Source organism: Seriola aureovittata, chromosome 23 (assembly GCF_021018895.1).
Source record: "Seriola aureovittata isolate HTS-2021-v1 ecotype China chromosome 23, ASM2101889v1, whole genome shotgun sequence".
NCBI lineage: Eukaryota > Metazoa > Chordata > Actinopteri > Carangiformes > Carangidae > Seriola > Seriola aureovittata.
This window is the reverse complement of record NC_079386.1, coordinates 9,692,298-9,708,405: the sequence shown is the minus strand read 5'-3', so window position 1 is coordinate 9,708,405 and position 16,108 is coordinate 9,692,298. Positions and strand designations below refer to the sequence as shown.

The 16,108-nt window shown below is 39.0% G+C and overlaps 1 protein-coding gene across 1 annotated transcript in view; it reads right to left on the bottom strand.

The window, feature by feature from the left end:
• LOC130164873 (phospholipid-transporting ATPase ABCA1-like) overlaps positions 1–16,108 on the bottom strand; it is a 170,464-nt gene that overhangs the window by 88,949 nt on the left and 65,407 nt on the right. The window contains exons 23-30 of the mRNA XM_056369863.1: positions 14,726–14,940; positions 12,898–12,973; positions 10,230–10,432; positions 7,789–7,837; positions 7,035–7,142; positions 6,818–6,850; positions 6,010–6,149; positions 2,193–2,320 (exon numbers count right to left, since the gene is read on the bottom strand). Coding sequence (XP_056225838.1) covers positions 2,193–2,320; positions 6,010–6,149; positions 6,818–6,850; positions 7,035–7,142; positions 7,789–7,837; positions 10,230–10,432; positions 12,898–12,973; positions 14,726–14,940 — 952 coding nt within the window. The remainder of the gene's footprint in view (positions 1–2,192; positions 2,321–6,009; positions 6,150–6,817; positions 6,851–7,034; positions 7,143–7,788; positions 7,838–10,229; positions 10,433–12,897; positions 12,974–14,725; positions 14,941–16,108) is intronic.

The window sequence follows — 16,108 nt, the reverse complement described above, 5'->3', positions numbered from 1 at the left end:
GTGGTTCATGTATTGAATATGAGGCAATGTGACAAAGTCTGTTGAGGAGTTGGCTCTGAAATCCCACAAATGAATTGTGAGCCCTTGCTTGTGAGCCAGGATTGTATTCCTATTTGTTGCATGCTGTACTTAACTGGCATACACAAGAGAACGTAAACAGGTAATTTACTCTCATAGGTTAAGTCACTTTTAGTCTCAGGACAGGCTGCAAAAGAGATTTTTTTTCCACAGCATGACGTAAAGGTCTTATCATTCTCGATGAAATTATCTTCAGTGGATAGCAGCATGCCTTCTAGGATGTTGCTACATAATATTCTTGTGTCCATATTAGTTATTAGGCTGTCACTAGTTGGTAGCAAAATAGTTCTGGGTTTTTGGTCCTGTGTGGCTAGATGTTTGTTGCTAATGACACTACATATACACCATGCAGGAGTCACAGCGGAGAATATGCCATCAGATAGACTGGGTTTGAATGTTTTAGCACCATGGACAGAGGCAGAATATGTTGACCGTTTCAGCAACACAGACAATGGCAGAGTATGTTGACTGTTTCAGAACCACGGACAGAGGCAGACTATTTTAAATGTTTCAGCACCACGGACAGAGAGTGGCAGGGCAGGTTGAATTTGTATGTTTCAGCACTGTGAGAAGAGATGAAGACTTGCACTTAAATGTTTCAGTTCCAGTAATGGCATGAGAACAGAGCAAAGCCTCTTCAGTGAATAATTGTTCCCAGTGTGATGAATCATTTTTTTTCTAGCTTCAGCTTCGTGGTAGGAAAAAAAGTCATCACTACCAAATGTAATAGCACCAGTGTCCTCATTTAGCTGCATGTAAATGTGTGATAATTGTTGGTAGGTATATGTGATGGTGAGTTGCCCTGCAAGGTCACTGTTAGTTAGTTACTGAAATGATATTGCGTGGATTTAACCAAATACATGAATGAAACATACCTAGGTATACATCTAGATATAATATACAATTATATACATACATATATATATATCTCAACATGCTGCAGGCAAAAGAACTGGAATTAAAGTTTGTTGTCTCTGTGGACTAAAGTATGTTGCATCTATTAGATCCTGTCAAACAAAAGTATCTAAATATGTCAACAAACACAAAAAGTGTAGCGTTTCACTCTGACCAAGAGTTAAGATTCTATCTTAAATAAACCAGTATCATGCGAGGCTACAATTAATTGTATTTTGACATCTTTAGAGTGAATTTCTGCAAAGTGCTGTCAGGGGAAATGAAATATCTACAAGTTCAATAAGCAACTACAGCTTCGTGTCAAAAGAACAGCCAGTATCAAGATTTGTACGATAGTTTGGACAGATGCTGTAAGCCATGATGCATTTTAGAGCACATTTGGCATTTTTACAGCACTTTTGTTGTTACAGAGAGGGATAAATCACTTTGCAGCAACTTACTGGTGTGAGTATGTAAAAGACTGGAAAAAAACATTGTATGTAACATTTTGGCAAAGTGTCATATAAAGTCAATGTACATATATAGCAAGATATTCTGTCTTAGTTGTTTATTACTAAGAGCTATACTTAATAAGGTGAGATTCTTTCAAAAAAAAAAAGTGTGTGTTGTTTTTTTTCCCATGTTATGTAACTAAATCCTCTGCAGTAAGTCTAGTTTGTTGTCAGTGGCTATGAAGTCCACCACGGCTGTGCCTTGTCACCATTATATCTGTGATTTTCAATGACAGAAAATCAAGTTGCAGCCAAGGAAAGCACGGTGTCCAGATTGATGACCTCAGCAATGTAAAAATCTCTTGGCAATCAAACAACACGAGCAGTACTGTGACATCCTTGTCTTTTGATTTTCTGTCACTGAAGTGACAAACTTTCTTGCAGGGTTGAAGTTTATTGTTCATTTTCTCAGCCATGTTTGCAACAATAACTACACAGTTCTTCTTCAAATTATTCACACACCTTCCACCTCTAATAACAACAGAGGATTCTTCTAGAATTCTCTGTTGGATTCCAACAGAAAAACCTTGTTGTTTGTGGGTAATAGCAGGAATATAACAACCAAAAGTTTCAACCTCTATATGAGTTTAACACTGTAAATATTGAATTTTTCTGTCACCAGTAAAAAAGGTATTAAAACATGTGCTGAATTGTTAGTAATCCCACAAGCCTGACATCTCATTTAAAGCTGCATCATCACATGGTTACCTGTAAAATGTGGTCTGAGGCAGATCATACATCCAGGGCTGCAGCTCCAGATTGGGATATTCAGTGAAAGGCGGGACGATGAGTGAGAAGATGAGAGACAGGCACACAAAAACGGCCGGCAAGACCACCTGGGAGGACAGTAACGAGTTTTAAGTCAAAATATCTCATCAAAGCATCCTGCTCCATTTGGAAAATTCTTTTGATGTTACAGAGTGAAATGTTACAGATATCAATAAAAATGCAAAAGATTGGGGCGTCGTGTAGCGTAGTGGTTTAAGCAGGCGCCCCATGTGTAGAGGCTACAGTCCTCGCTGCAGTCGGCCCCGGTTCGAATCCCGCATTGGACGGCCTTTCACTGTATGTCATTCCCCCTCTCTCTGCCTCCCCGTTTCCTGTCACTCTCCACTGTGCTGTCCATTAAAGGCATAAAAGCCCAAAAAAAAAAAAAAAAAAAAAAAATGCAAAAGATTTCAATAAAATCATGGGTATCTTTTCAGTTGGGTAACTGCCACAGTACCACAGATTGAAAAAAATGTAACACAATGTGACAAACAAACTGAACGGAACTATTCTAGTATTCTCAACTGTAGTTTCAAGGCACATTTCTGGACACTAGCGCAAAAAGGATTAATAAAGGAATTTAGATTAAAACTCGTCCACCTTCAAATCTTCATTCCATCATGGGTTTTTAGCGCACAAGTCATACAGTATGTTCTTTTTTTTATGAAAACAAGCTGTGATCATTTAATGGCCCATGTAATGTTATAAGATACAGTGACAGTAAGAACTGAATCAATAACAGTAATTAGGAGGGATACAATTATTGCTATTCCTCCTTTAAACTGAAAAAAAAAAAGAAAAGTAAAACACAATGTGCAGGTTGTCAGCGCGGGTGATACAGATGCATGTTTATGTGTGTAAAGCATGAAAGGACAAGATTCAGTGCGAGATCAATTTCATCACTCCCCTCCCCGAGCCCCCTTACTGTCATTACGTGCTACAAAATGACTGATGCAATCAACAATAAAGCAGGACCACTGCGATAATGTGTGCACATTAATATGCTCCCCACCAACTTGTTTGGGCTCTTCTGCATGCTTTATGAGTTTGATTAAACACTTCCAACACTGCCACCACCATCTGGCCACTCAGATATAATTAGTTTCTTGCTATTCTCTTGTCTTTTGTGTTATTTTTTTTTTTTTTTTTAAAAACCAGACGCTGCCACGCTTCCCTTATCCCACGCACCCCCCACCCCAACCCCACCATCCAATCCTCTTTTCTCTGTTATGTAATTCTCTTTTCATGTCATTGTTAAAGCTGACAAAAAGGTCAGTTGGAAAAAAATGCAAGATATCTTTAATGTTTAATCACTTGTAGGTTGGAGCGCATCCACACAGCTAGGGAGAGGTTTGCGTACACTTGATTAATTGCAGGACATGCAATTTGCCAGGCCAATTCAAGATGCTACAATTGAAAATCCTAAATTTTCTGCATGGCCATGGAAGTGTGCTTGGAAGAAAGATAAAGAGCAGCAATGAGACCGAAAAGCTTAATGACAGACTGCAAAAGAAAGAACTATTATTTTTTTTGCTGCACTCTCTCACTCTCTTTTTCTCTCTCTCTCTCTCTCAACGGTAATTGCAGGTGACAGCTGGTACTTCTTCCATTGAGAGAGATGTGCAAAAAAACAGGGAGAAGTCATTATGCTCACAAAGCCAAAGCACTCCCATGAACAATGCATGAGTTTATGGCATTCTCAAGTTTAGCGGGGATTTAAAGAGGAGGACGGGATTACATGCAAAACGGGTATAAACAAGAAAACACGATTAAGATGAGTTTTATTTTCTGCAAAGTCAAGCACCTCGTTAGATTGAGTTTGTTTCCTCAACAAACATTTCTGTCTTTGCAGTTGCATTTGTGAATAATAGCATTATTGCCGCATCTTGTGTAAAAGTGGATAATAGCATCACCTTGAATATTTTTACTGAAGTGTTAATGTGTTTTTTTCTTGTTACCGCATTCAGACAAAATATAGCAAACAGTCAGTAAAACTGTTGTTATCTCCAGTGGAAACATTCTATCTACAGCAAACAAAAAGAATACAGAAACTTAAATACAAAGGAACAATTCACGAGCCAATGCTGTAGTGACAATTAGATACAAAAACAGACAGACAGATTCTGAATTACAGAATGTGCATCGTCTCCTGTTTAACAGAACGGGGTGTTGTAAGTAAGTTCACCGCGAAACCTTCAAGTCATCCACCGCCACGTGACCAATAGCTGCTTCTCCCTGACTCTGACATTGCCAAGACTCGCCTGTCCCCAACTTTCATACCCATAAATCACTCCTTTTGTGTTACATGCCATAATCTCTTTTATATTCCCTTAACCGCTTGTATTCGAGGAGATTACCTCACCACACAATCATATCTGCTGACAATGGGAGCTGTTGACATGATGAGGGTGGGGGGGCTTGGGGGGGGGCCTTTAGCCAAATGAATAAAGAGGAAGAGGTAGGAGGTGCGCCCTTGCAGACAATGTGCATCCTTGTACGACACACTCGCACCCTTATCCTTCCATCCTGCTCTGTGTCCCCACTAAAGAGGGATGTCCAAGATTGACAGTGACTAATGGGGATTGGTACTGCAGCAAATTACAAGAACAACCCATACCCCTCACAAAGGTGAAACACTGCTCACGCTCTCTCTCTCTCTCTCTCTCTCTCTCTTGCTCTCTCTCTCTCTCTCTCGCTCTCTGAATGCTGCAATTCAGCCATTTTCAGGTATGATTATTTCATTCATCATGGCAGCTGTCATAACTGATGGCATTACATGATATTTACATACACTGTGAATGAAGGCGAGAGGCTGGTACACGGGTGTCAACACAATTTAAGTCAGAATGCACTATTTCATACTTGGGGGAAAAAAACTACTCCTTGAACTTGCTACTTACAGAAATTGGTTTTGACTTGTTTAAATTACGTCTGTTTATTGAGTTTGACTTTTGAAATTATGTTTATGAGGAACAAAATAATATAGACGTATATTTAATGGGCTAATAGCAGTCTGTCATCTCTGTAATTGTTACGCGATCACTTTTAATACATAGCTAATGAAAACACATGATTAGCACAGAGTAAAATGAAAGAAAACCTAATCGTGGGTGTCACTTTGATTTTCTGGTGCCAATCACAGCGATCAGGTAAAACTGACGGTCCTTTCACTGAAAACACCTTTCATTAACATACTTCACACACAAATGTATAAACAGCCTTTTTGGCAACACCAAGACATGACACCACGTCCAAGTACAAAGGAGAGGCTGAAAAAAAAAAAGTCTGCTCCTTCATATTGACACATTTCTGCTCACACAAAGTAATTGATGGAAAACGCAAAATCCTCAATAAACGCATGTTAGTACCGGCTTCAGGCTCGTTTGTCCCCCAAGTATTCTTGGATGTAACACATGGCGTCCTTTGGGAGGCAGAGATGGTTATTGTATGTGCAGTTTATTGACAGCGTGTTACATCATTCTGGTCACTGCTCTTCACATTTTTCTAACTGCTTTCGCTTTCATGCTGCCTTCAGTGTCGATTTCTTCTCCAACAAGTTAAATTCCGACCGCTGACTCCATCAAGATGGATGACATGACTTTTCCCTCCAGATCTGAAATTAGCTTACTCTATCACATATGTCATTAACTGATTTTGAAAGCCAACATGTATTTCATACAATCCTGCCTTGATCCTCCCATGCACCCCTCCTAGTACAACCCTTCAATTCATCAATATGACAGACTGAGGCCATTACCTGGGCAATGAGTCCCTTGCGGCTCCTCCGGGCGTGGTGGAAGCGCTTGATAAAGAGCGCCAGGAACTGCTTCCTGATCAGCTGCCACCCGGTGATGACCGTGGATCCCCTCCCACTGACACTGGCGTTCCTCTTTAAGTCTGCAATGGACATTAACCCACCGTGTTATTTATCATCTATGCATATGTAAAAGCCCCGCTGAGCACGCTTTCCAGCACAGCTAATGGACTCAAATCAAACATAACTTGAATGTTAAACCTGGCAGTTGCACCTGCTCATTCCTCCAACGTTCCAGCGTTCTTTTTGTTTTTCTTTTAAAAACACATCATAAATTTGGAAATGCTATTTGGGCATGACTCAGGAAGAAAAAGGTAATAAACAAGGGCTCTGTAGACACCTTGGTTTTATGTCTCCCACTCTCCAAGAATAGTGTTAGTGAAAAAAGAAGCGTTATATTTTCACAGTAGTCATTAAGATAATAAAACATATTCTGATTGAAAACCATTTTTCATGATGAAAGACATTGTATGAAAGTGAATTTCTTTCATATGGGCAAAATTGAAAAGCTGAAAAGACAGGTTAGATAAAACTGTATGGATTGGATGGGAATTCTGCTTGAAAATTACTCATTCTGAAGACGGAGCTCTTGTTTATCCCTCTTTTCAAAATGGCTACTGAGGTGAAACAGTCAAATTAAATCCAAACTAAATGAAGTTAATAACTGAAGAATAAACGGCGTGCAAAAAAAAAAAAAAACTGACATTTTCTTGCATGAGAGTCTGCATTAAAGATGAAATACAGTACGCACCTTCCACTTTTCTTTTAAATCTTTCCTTTTTGTCTGCATGAGAAACAGGAAGGAACAAGACTCAAGCAGGAGTAATAGTTCATTTGACTAAATTTCTATTTAAAATACAAGAACACCCACTGATATTACTGATCACTTAACTTTCTGCATTGTTAAATACATTCAAAAATTAAATTTAAATCGAGCCTCCTTGTGTGATGAATTCAGAAAGACTTGCCACTCATTCCAGAGACTTGACCTGGTGCAGCGTGGACGCTGGCGATGCTGTTCCGCTTGGATTCGTGGGAGTTTCTCTTGCAGTCTCTCTCCAGCGGCTCCTTTGTTGCTGTGGGAATACAAATAAGATATGTTGTTTTGGCCTGACCCAATTTAGGGTTATAAATAACAATACGAATAGCTACCTGCCCTTTACACTGCCATGTTATTGCCTGTAAAAGCGCAAGCCCAGGTGTTTTTAGAAACGTGAAGGAATCCGTTTTTTTGAGATAAACTGAAATGTGTTTTTTCCTGATGGATACAAACACAGAGGTTGGAAATAATGCAGTTTGAAGCTTTATCAGCTGAGGTCGATCAATAAGAAATAATAGTTAGAAAACACAATATAATTTTATTGAGAATGGACTCAATATGTCAGACAATATTACATAAGCTCAAGAAAAATGACTTTTACCTGAAACTCACTTGCAAATATTGACACTGCTGCGATGGAGGCTCAACCTAATAGTTTAATAGTTTTTAAATAACACCGTCTGCCTCAAAAGAAAAGTCAGGCGTGTAACTTTAGTTAATTCCACAATACATCAGAGTATTGTGGAATATATTAGAGTGTGTGAACAATGGTGGGAAATTTGTAGTTCAGAAAAGAAGATGTTAATATTTAACGAGGACTATGACTAGGGATTTGCTGACTTGATGTGACTTCACACGGTGTATACGTTTTTGTGTTTTGTGTTTGTGATTTTTAAGCTTACTTTGTATTTCTGTGTCCACTCCGGTATCTTCTGCCACCTTCAGAAATATCTGCGAAAACAATTTTTTTTTTTTTATGATTATCTTATCTCATGACAGCCACTGTATGTTTTCCATCACCTTATAAACATTCAGACAAGCAGAATGAGTGCAAGCCGATGATACTGCAGTCAGTGTGTGTTATTCAGGCTGCCGTTGTGGCTAGATGTTTGACCTACCCACCCAACATAAGTGCACACAGATCTGATGCAGATTATCGAGTCAAGTTCCTGCTTAGAATCAGACCGGGGTTGTGCATCCGCAGAGACCCGAACCTTTACTTGAACACCTGCCAATCGGCCTCTCTCAGAGATGTGTCCTCCTTGACTTCATTTATTAATTCAGGCCATATGTCAAAATAAATAAATCTCCCTATTTGTGAAAAATTACCAAGTGACTTTTCCTTATTTCATTCTGCTGTGCGCGTTAAGCCCCATTTCAACATCTGCCCTCGAAAAACATCTCTGCACACTTCAGGGAGAGACCGGAGAAAGAGTGATTTTCTTTTCTTTTCTTTTTTTGTGGCTATTTTATGCTTTGTGATGGACAGACAGGAAATGTAAGGAAAGAGTCGGGGGAATGACGTGCAGCACATGGGACTCGCTGCTCAGGGCATTTGGGCGCATGTGGCAACGTGCCCTAACACAACCGTTCGGCTAGCAGGTCGTCCCGAGAGCGCGTGGTGAATTATTTCAGTCAAAACTCCATAAATAGAATTACTAACATCATATAACAATCAGAAATACAGGTGCTTGAAAAAACTTTTCATTACAATGACCAAATGAAATCTTGTTGTACGTCTAACTTCAGTGAAGCAAACTGTCTCAGTCCTTGTTTATGAGTGAATCATATGGAGAATCGCTGCGTGTTTCGATTGAAGTGTAGTTGGACTTCAAAAGAAAACATGGATGGGTGAAATAACCTTGTCTTGTCTCAATTTTAGATACTCAAAAGGAATTATTCACATTGCCTGCAGGCTGTGAGTATCTGAGTCATGTCTGAGTTACATGAAGAGCATTTTCAGTTTTATTGTCCGAGATTCGTCTCCATGCCAAACACCATGCGTGAGTAATCTGCTTACCAGAAATAAGAGTTTACTGTATGTATAATGAAAACAACAATACTACAACCTCTAGTACTGCTGCTACCAGAGGGTCATTGCTTATGGGGGAAGTTTATTTGATAGCAAGGCTATCAGTTTTACAAATAAGTTAAAATATGCAACTGAAAGTAAGATGGCCTTCTCCAGAATGTCGATGATATTCAGTTATAACCAAATGTGGCCACTCTGCAAGAAACAGGTCATTTATGTAAGTTAGGAAGCTCTAGCTTTAAATATCTGAGGAATTCACCTCCCTTGTCTAGTTGCAGACATCACTGTGAAAATCTATTTTCAAATAGGCAAATTATCATGAGCTGGGAAAAAAACCCTATTTTTTCAGCTTTCTGACAATGCCTTTTTTTTTTTTTATCTTAGCCACAGGTTTTTTTTATGGTCTATTCATCTTAAGACATAAGAATTTTTTTTTCTCAATCTCTCCTGGTACAATAAGTCCTTCAGCTTTTAAGAAAATTTTAAAATCATGAAATTCTCCTGGTTTTCTTTGGACAGCAAAGATGTTTTTTCATCATGAAGTTATTTTGTGCATCATAGCAAACAAGAACAGAAAATGTGTCATAAACATGATGCAAAAAGCTGAAATATGCATAGTGTAAAATCTAGCAGAGATTAGAGCCACTTTGTAGGAGAACTTTCTAAACAGGCTGATCACATGAGGTCTATTTCTATTTACTTATTTGATGCTCATTCTAATTTCATTAAACACTTAAAAATGTATTTGTTTTAGAATTAGGCTCAAGAGGAGCTCTGGTTCACAGTGTGCTTCAATCACTGAAACACGTCGCGCAGTAAAGTCTACAGATGCTGTGACATTTATCTGAGACTGAAACAACTTTGAAGGGAAAAACAGCAATAACTAAAAGAAGAAATCGTTTTACATACCTTGCAGACATTTTTGACTTGTCAAAGAGGGAATTGCAATAACTTGGCTCTGAGACTGATTATATATTACATATATTAGATTTCACAGTTTTTAGGTTGTTACATAAAACATAATGTTGCTCGTCACAGTGCTACCACTTAGCAGACTGGCATAAATTATGATGAAAACACTTGAAATCTGTCCACTATAACTTTGCTTACTTACAGACTCTGAGAAGCAGACAAAGAAGTATGGCATAAAGGGAAATTGCAGCAATAACAAAAGGAAAAGAATAAAAACAAAGCCAACTTTGTCTGCATGTGTACTTTTATGTTTTGTTATGTGCGTATAAGTTGGCAGTCTATCTATATGTGTGCCTGCTTGTATCTGTAGTAACGTTGTCAATCCCACGCTCAGTGTACCTCCTCCAGCGTGGTGTCAGAGATGCCGTAGCTGGTCAGGCCGAGGTCAGCCATGGCCAGGTCGAGTTCTTGGAAGAGCAGCTCAAAGGTCCCATCTCTGGCCCCACCATAGGGCAGTATGTAGTTGATCTCCTGACCAATGCTCTCCAAGAAGACTGCCTCAGGGACATGGCGTCGCACAAGCTGACCCACAGCTGTCAAATCTGCCAGATGAATAGCAGCAGAAGAACTCACAATACAAGGGATGGCAAGACTGCAGGCACACATACAACAGACCCTTGTGGAAAACATATCTCCATCCCTGTTTTTATCCATCCTTCATCATTTTAAAGAAAATTATTTGCTGGAGTGATATAACAGGGAAAGAGTTCAAGCGCAACCACAACTACTGGATGCAAAGAAATACAATATGTAAATGACGACATCTTTCACCTTATACTAGAGGAAACTTCACTGAAAATCTTTTATTATCTTTTTTTAGGAACCTATGTGTAACATTCGGGACGACACCATACCTGATGCTCTGACCTTTGAACATACTGAAACACATCGGTGGACATAATTCTCCTGCCTCATCCATTCTGAAGCCGGGTCTTAGTGAGAATCAATCAGGACAGTGTTGCAGAATGCACTGCATCCGTTATTGATCCAGAACCTCTCATACATAATTACTGCAGCTTAACAACTAACGGCTTGGTGCTTTATGAAGAAGTAAATGGATCTGCTTCACACATCAGACTGAATTATTTGTGAAAAAGTGTGTGTTAGTGTGTGTGTGTGTGTGTGTGTGTGTGTTTCTGTCCGTTTGCTGGTGTGTGTGGTAATAAAGAGAAATGCGCCGTCACTCGCGGAAATATGATTGCTTTTATGGCATTTTCTAGCTTATGTGTAAACATCATGCCTATAGTCATTTTTCAAGGAACGAGCAGGTTTGATTTTGATTTACTTTCCATGCATAATAACCTGGAGCCCACCTGAGAGTTTTCCTCTGATCGTGAGCTTGTTTGTTTACACGATCAAGGCCAGAAATGATCAAAACAAATCAAATAACCAGCATCATATGCTTTGGTCGGCCAATATCTGTTTCTGTTTCTGCAGTTATAATTCCAGTCAGAAAACAGAGGCAAGTTTTTTAGTTGTCTGAGCCATTTGCCTAAGACTGTAAGCTCAGTGACTGAATGGTTGATTAAGACTTTGGTTGTCAGTTTTAGAGAGGTAATGTAACATCCTCAGTTGTAAAAATTCAAAATAAGATTATGTCAAATGAGATGAAGTTGATAAACATGACATGTAATCAAAAATTAAAATATTTGTATTGTGTTTGCAGAGCCAATTCGATTTGACACTGTCGGAGATAATGAGGGTGAAATGTTACCTTAATGAATTAGTTTGTAGGATTCTAAATCTGCAAGACTCAAATGGGTTTGATTATTCTTTTTTTCATCAACTTTTATTTAAACGTCACGTCGTGTACTCTCGAACGTGACTTTACAAACTGGGAAAAGGAAAAATGGATCTGAATATGGAAAAAGACAATAGCTACACAGGGGAAAAGATGAGCTAAGGAAAACGGAAAACCATTAGGATGACCATGAGGATAGACGGGTATATGTGATACAGACAAAACTGTATACATTTGACTAACGTTCATTTGTGTTTTATGAACATGAATTATGATAACGCTGTAGTAAGATAACAGGATTGAGCTTCTTTGTTTTGTGTACTTGGTAATTAAGATTGATGTAAATAAAATATACAGTATATGAGTATATATGGGGAAACTACATTAGGTGATGCCTGTCTGGGCAGCATTGGGCATAAAAGGCTTTCCAGAAACTTTGGAATTGAATTTGAGGGACCAAGCCCGCTGCTGTTTATTATGGAAGTGAATGCTTGGGCTCAAAACTCCTTGTGAAGACTCACCAAACTCTGGAAGAGTGGGCAAAAGACGCTTGAGACTGTACCTCACACAGATGTCACATCTGCTGTCAATGAGCAGAGCTGAGGAGCAAGCTCAACTAACAAGAGGACACGAAGCGTTTACACTGTCTACAGGAAAAAAAAAAAAAACACACTGCTAGAAAGGAGCTAAGATCATCCTTCAGTTGTCATTATCTGAAACATGATTTTCAAAATACACCATATTAGGTTCAAATGTCCATTATTTTTCTTATTGTCTCCTGGGTTTTCTGCACTCACAGACCTGTCCTAACCCCTCTCTATCACTTAAAAGCCTACTTTGCCCACCTCTATCCAACACTTTACTTTAAAGTGCACTCTATTAGTTAGGACATTTGAACAACACCTCAAGGCAGCATCTATTTCTGTGGTGTGTGTGTGTGTTGGTTTGATATTGAAAACATGGAGAGAAAAAAAAAAATCTGAGCTAATGGATCTTCAGCATACATGGACAATGCTACTTTGAGACATTTTAAAGTTATCATTTGCCTGTTTTGGAACTGTTCATGGACTCTTCTGTTGTTTTGAAGAAGGCTGACATGGAGATGAGTTACCTAGTTACTAATCTTTTTTAAATTTTCAGTTTTGGAATAAAATATCCACACCATTTCTTTGTTGCTCAAATGCTGGTTGTATCAATTATTTTCATGTAGCATTAATCTGTATGCTGCTAATCTGAAAGTGGTAATAACAGAGATAAAGTTCCGACCTGAGGGATCAGAGTTGTTCCAGCTCTGGCTGCCAATGCCATCATCTGGGCTGCTCCTCGACGGACAGTCTTTCTCCTGTTAATCAGAATTGGATTAGAAAGGCTTTATCATTGCTTACCACTTAGAATGATGAACAGTGCCTCCTTGAAAATTCCTGTCTTGCATTAATCGAATAATGGATGCCATCCACAAGTTTCTATTTAATTGCTCTAAACATAGCTGTGTGCATGCAACCACAGGGAATGCTTTCAACCTGTAATGGAACACGAAGCCACAGTCTTTTCAATCGAAGACAATACGGAGAAATGACGATGAGGTTTCAATTTCGACGGTTTGAATAAACTTCGCTGCATTTTTAAAGAAGTTTTTTGACATTTATTAAATGGAGTAGGACACTGAAATGAGATCAGGACAATCAAACTTTGCGCAGCCTCTTTTTCTAGTTATATTGGCTGTGTAATTGCAAAATCTTCCACTGAATTACAAAGTCGTCATCCAGGAAAGGGGGGATACTATTCTACCTCGCCCACAAAGGTGTTTTCATGTTTATTTATTTATTTCAAACAAATGACTCTCTTCACCTCGGAGTCTGCAGACTAATGGTAATTGCTCTAGCCCTGCTGGCATCAGTGCATCTTGTTCATTTGCTCCTATTGATTAAAACTAAGTGTGCAAGGCACCATTGGCGAGCAAAAGCGAGAATCACCCCTCTCCCCGGTGACAATTAGTATCATCCAGCACGTAGACATTTGCCAATTCTCATGCTGGGAGAGACTAAACACAGATCATTACAGGGGGAGGGTGGCAAGAGAGAAAGAGAGCACTCAGGAAAGTCAGAGGGAGCCATGTTCAATAATAGACTAGAGAGAGGTTACTGTTGTGTCAAAGGGGAAGTTCTTTTCAAGATACATGGAGTTGAAAAAGAATGATACCCTTCCAATTACAGCAGATTTCTTTCAGTTCTTTTAATAAGTAATAAATAGAGAGGGGTAACTGTGTGGTCAGACAGAGGTCTGAATCACCAAATCTGTGTTTGTCTCAAGATAATGAGACCACCACAACCAGTGATGTGTCTGTCAGCAGCTGAGTGCATTGTTGAAATATCCTTGAGAATACCAACAACAATGAATTTATGATAAAAATAAAAAAAAGGAAACATGGTCTTAAATAAAAATGATGACTTAAAATCTGTAAATATCTCAATTGAATTCAAGTAAACAAGACTGCGAGTCTCACAATGCATTCCATTTTTAGTGCTTGACAGGAATAAAAACTATTTAGTGACCAAGTGGTACAGAGGTGTTGAGTTCTATTTTGACAAATACAGTCTATATAACACCAGATCTAGATGTAGAATCTGAAAACCTGCCCTTGGAGAGAAAATATCCAAAAAACCAAGGTAGATCCCAGGATAACATCAAAAGCCCAAATTTTAGTTGAATCCACACATGGCTCATTTGAAAACACACCATTATGTTCACAATAATGGAAACGATGGAAGACAATGTGGTTGCAATAACCAGCTGTAACCAGGACTGACAATCAGCTTATTGCTAAAAAAAAAAAAAGAACATTATTTACAATATATGCTGAAAGCAGCTTTAATTTTTTTGAAATTTGAAAGCAGACCAATTCAGTCCATATGGCCAATAGTGGAATGAAAATCCACCAAGTGCCACTGAGGAAATGGACCACTGTATAAGTGGAAAATAACACAATATGCTATCAGACCAAACAGCTAGGCCTATCAATTGCTAAAGAGGGGCATATGTGCATAGCCAGTAAAACCAACATCGGTGTCAGTACCCAGAAACTACGGGTTCGTACCTCTGTGGCCTGGCTGTGTATAATACCATGGCGCTGAGTTGTCATCTTTTCAGTCCCATCTCGGACCAGAGTGAGGTAGTAGCCGCTGCCAAAACATTTCTTTAGGAAGAGTGAGGAGCCAGAGCAGCGCATCTTGCCGTGGGAGATGATGGCTATGCGATCACCTAAGATGTCTGCCTCATCCATGTGATGAGTGGACAAAATGATGGTGCGACCTGCAGAGAGGCAGAAACAGATTCAATCAATGTCACCTAAATGCGCACAAAAAAAAGCGTGCGCTTGTTGTTCTGAAGCGGTGCGACGGTGCGTATACTTGCATGCGAGTCACAGACAGTGTGTCTGAAGTAAAGAATGAAGACATGAGATTGCAATTATAAAAAAAAAAAAAAAAGTGAAGGCACAAATTGGAAATTAAAAAAAAAAAGATAAAGAACATTTCTGAGGCATCTTTCTCTTTGGACCTTGTTTGATTTGACAACAGTCATTATGAAAAAGAAGCCAGAGGAGAAAAGATGCCACGGATCAAAAAACAAATGTTCAAATCAAGCCAATATCGCAATCTGTCTCTGCATGGTAGTCACTTTTCACCTTACTGCTGATTCCACTCTGTTTGTTAGCCATGCTTATCCACATGGCAACAAACCAAACTCCAGAAGAGTGTGTGGGTGTGAGTCTGGGACAAAATTAAAATTATGATAGAACCCACCCAAAGCCTACTATCCGGCATTTCTATGATACCACATTTTATTTCAGCACTCCCGTTTGTGCTGCGAGTCCTTGGATTTGAGAGGCATCAAACTGAGCACAATTGCACTGACAACTACAACGTGCATCGCAAGGTTATTCACAGGTGTTTCTAATCCTTTCATATCATGCTGTATCAGATAACACGTATTAATTATCACATACCCCAGAAATCATAAAAAAGAACCAGATCTGTAATGAAGTCACAGCATGGTCGTGTCGCTGCAGTTGACGTGAAAGCAGTATCACAGAGTACTGAGTAACTTTTGATCCCATCGTGTTTTAAAGCAGAAACCAATGCCTTTATTATTAAGTGACAAAGAAAGAAACGTGCTTAGATGTCAGTGACTTTGAAAAGACTGTGCTAGTTCAAGATAATTGCAATTTTTACAGTTAAAGGACCTGTGTGTAGAATTTAGGGGTAATTTTGAAATTGAATAAAATATTCATAAATATGTTTTCATTGGTGTATAATCACCTGAAACTAAGAATCATGATTTCATTAGAGAACCAGCCCTTCATATCTACATAGGGAGCCGGTCCTCTTCCACGTTGCCCTGCCATGTTTCTACAGTAGCCCAGAATGGACAAACCGAACTGGCTCTAGAAGGGGCCTTTCATGTTTTTGCATTTCCTGAA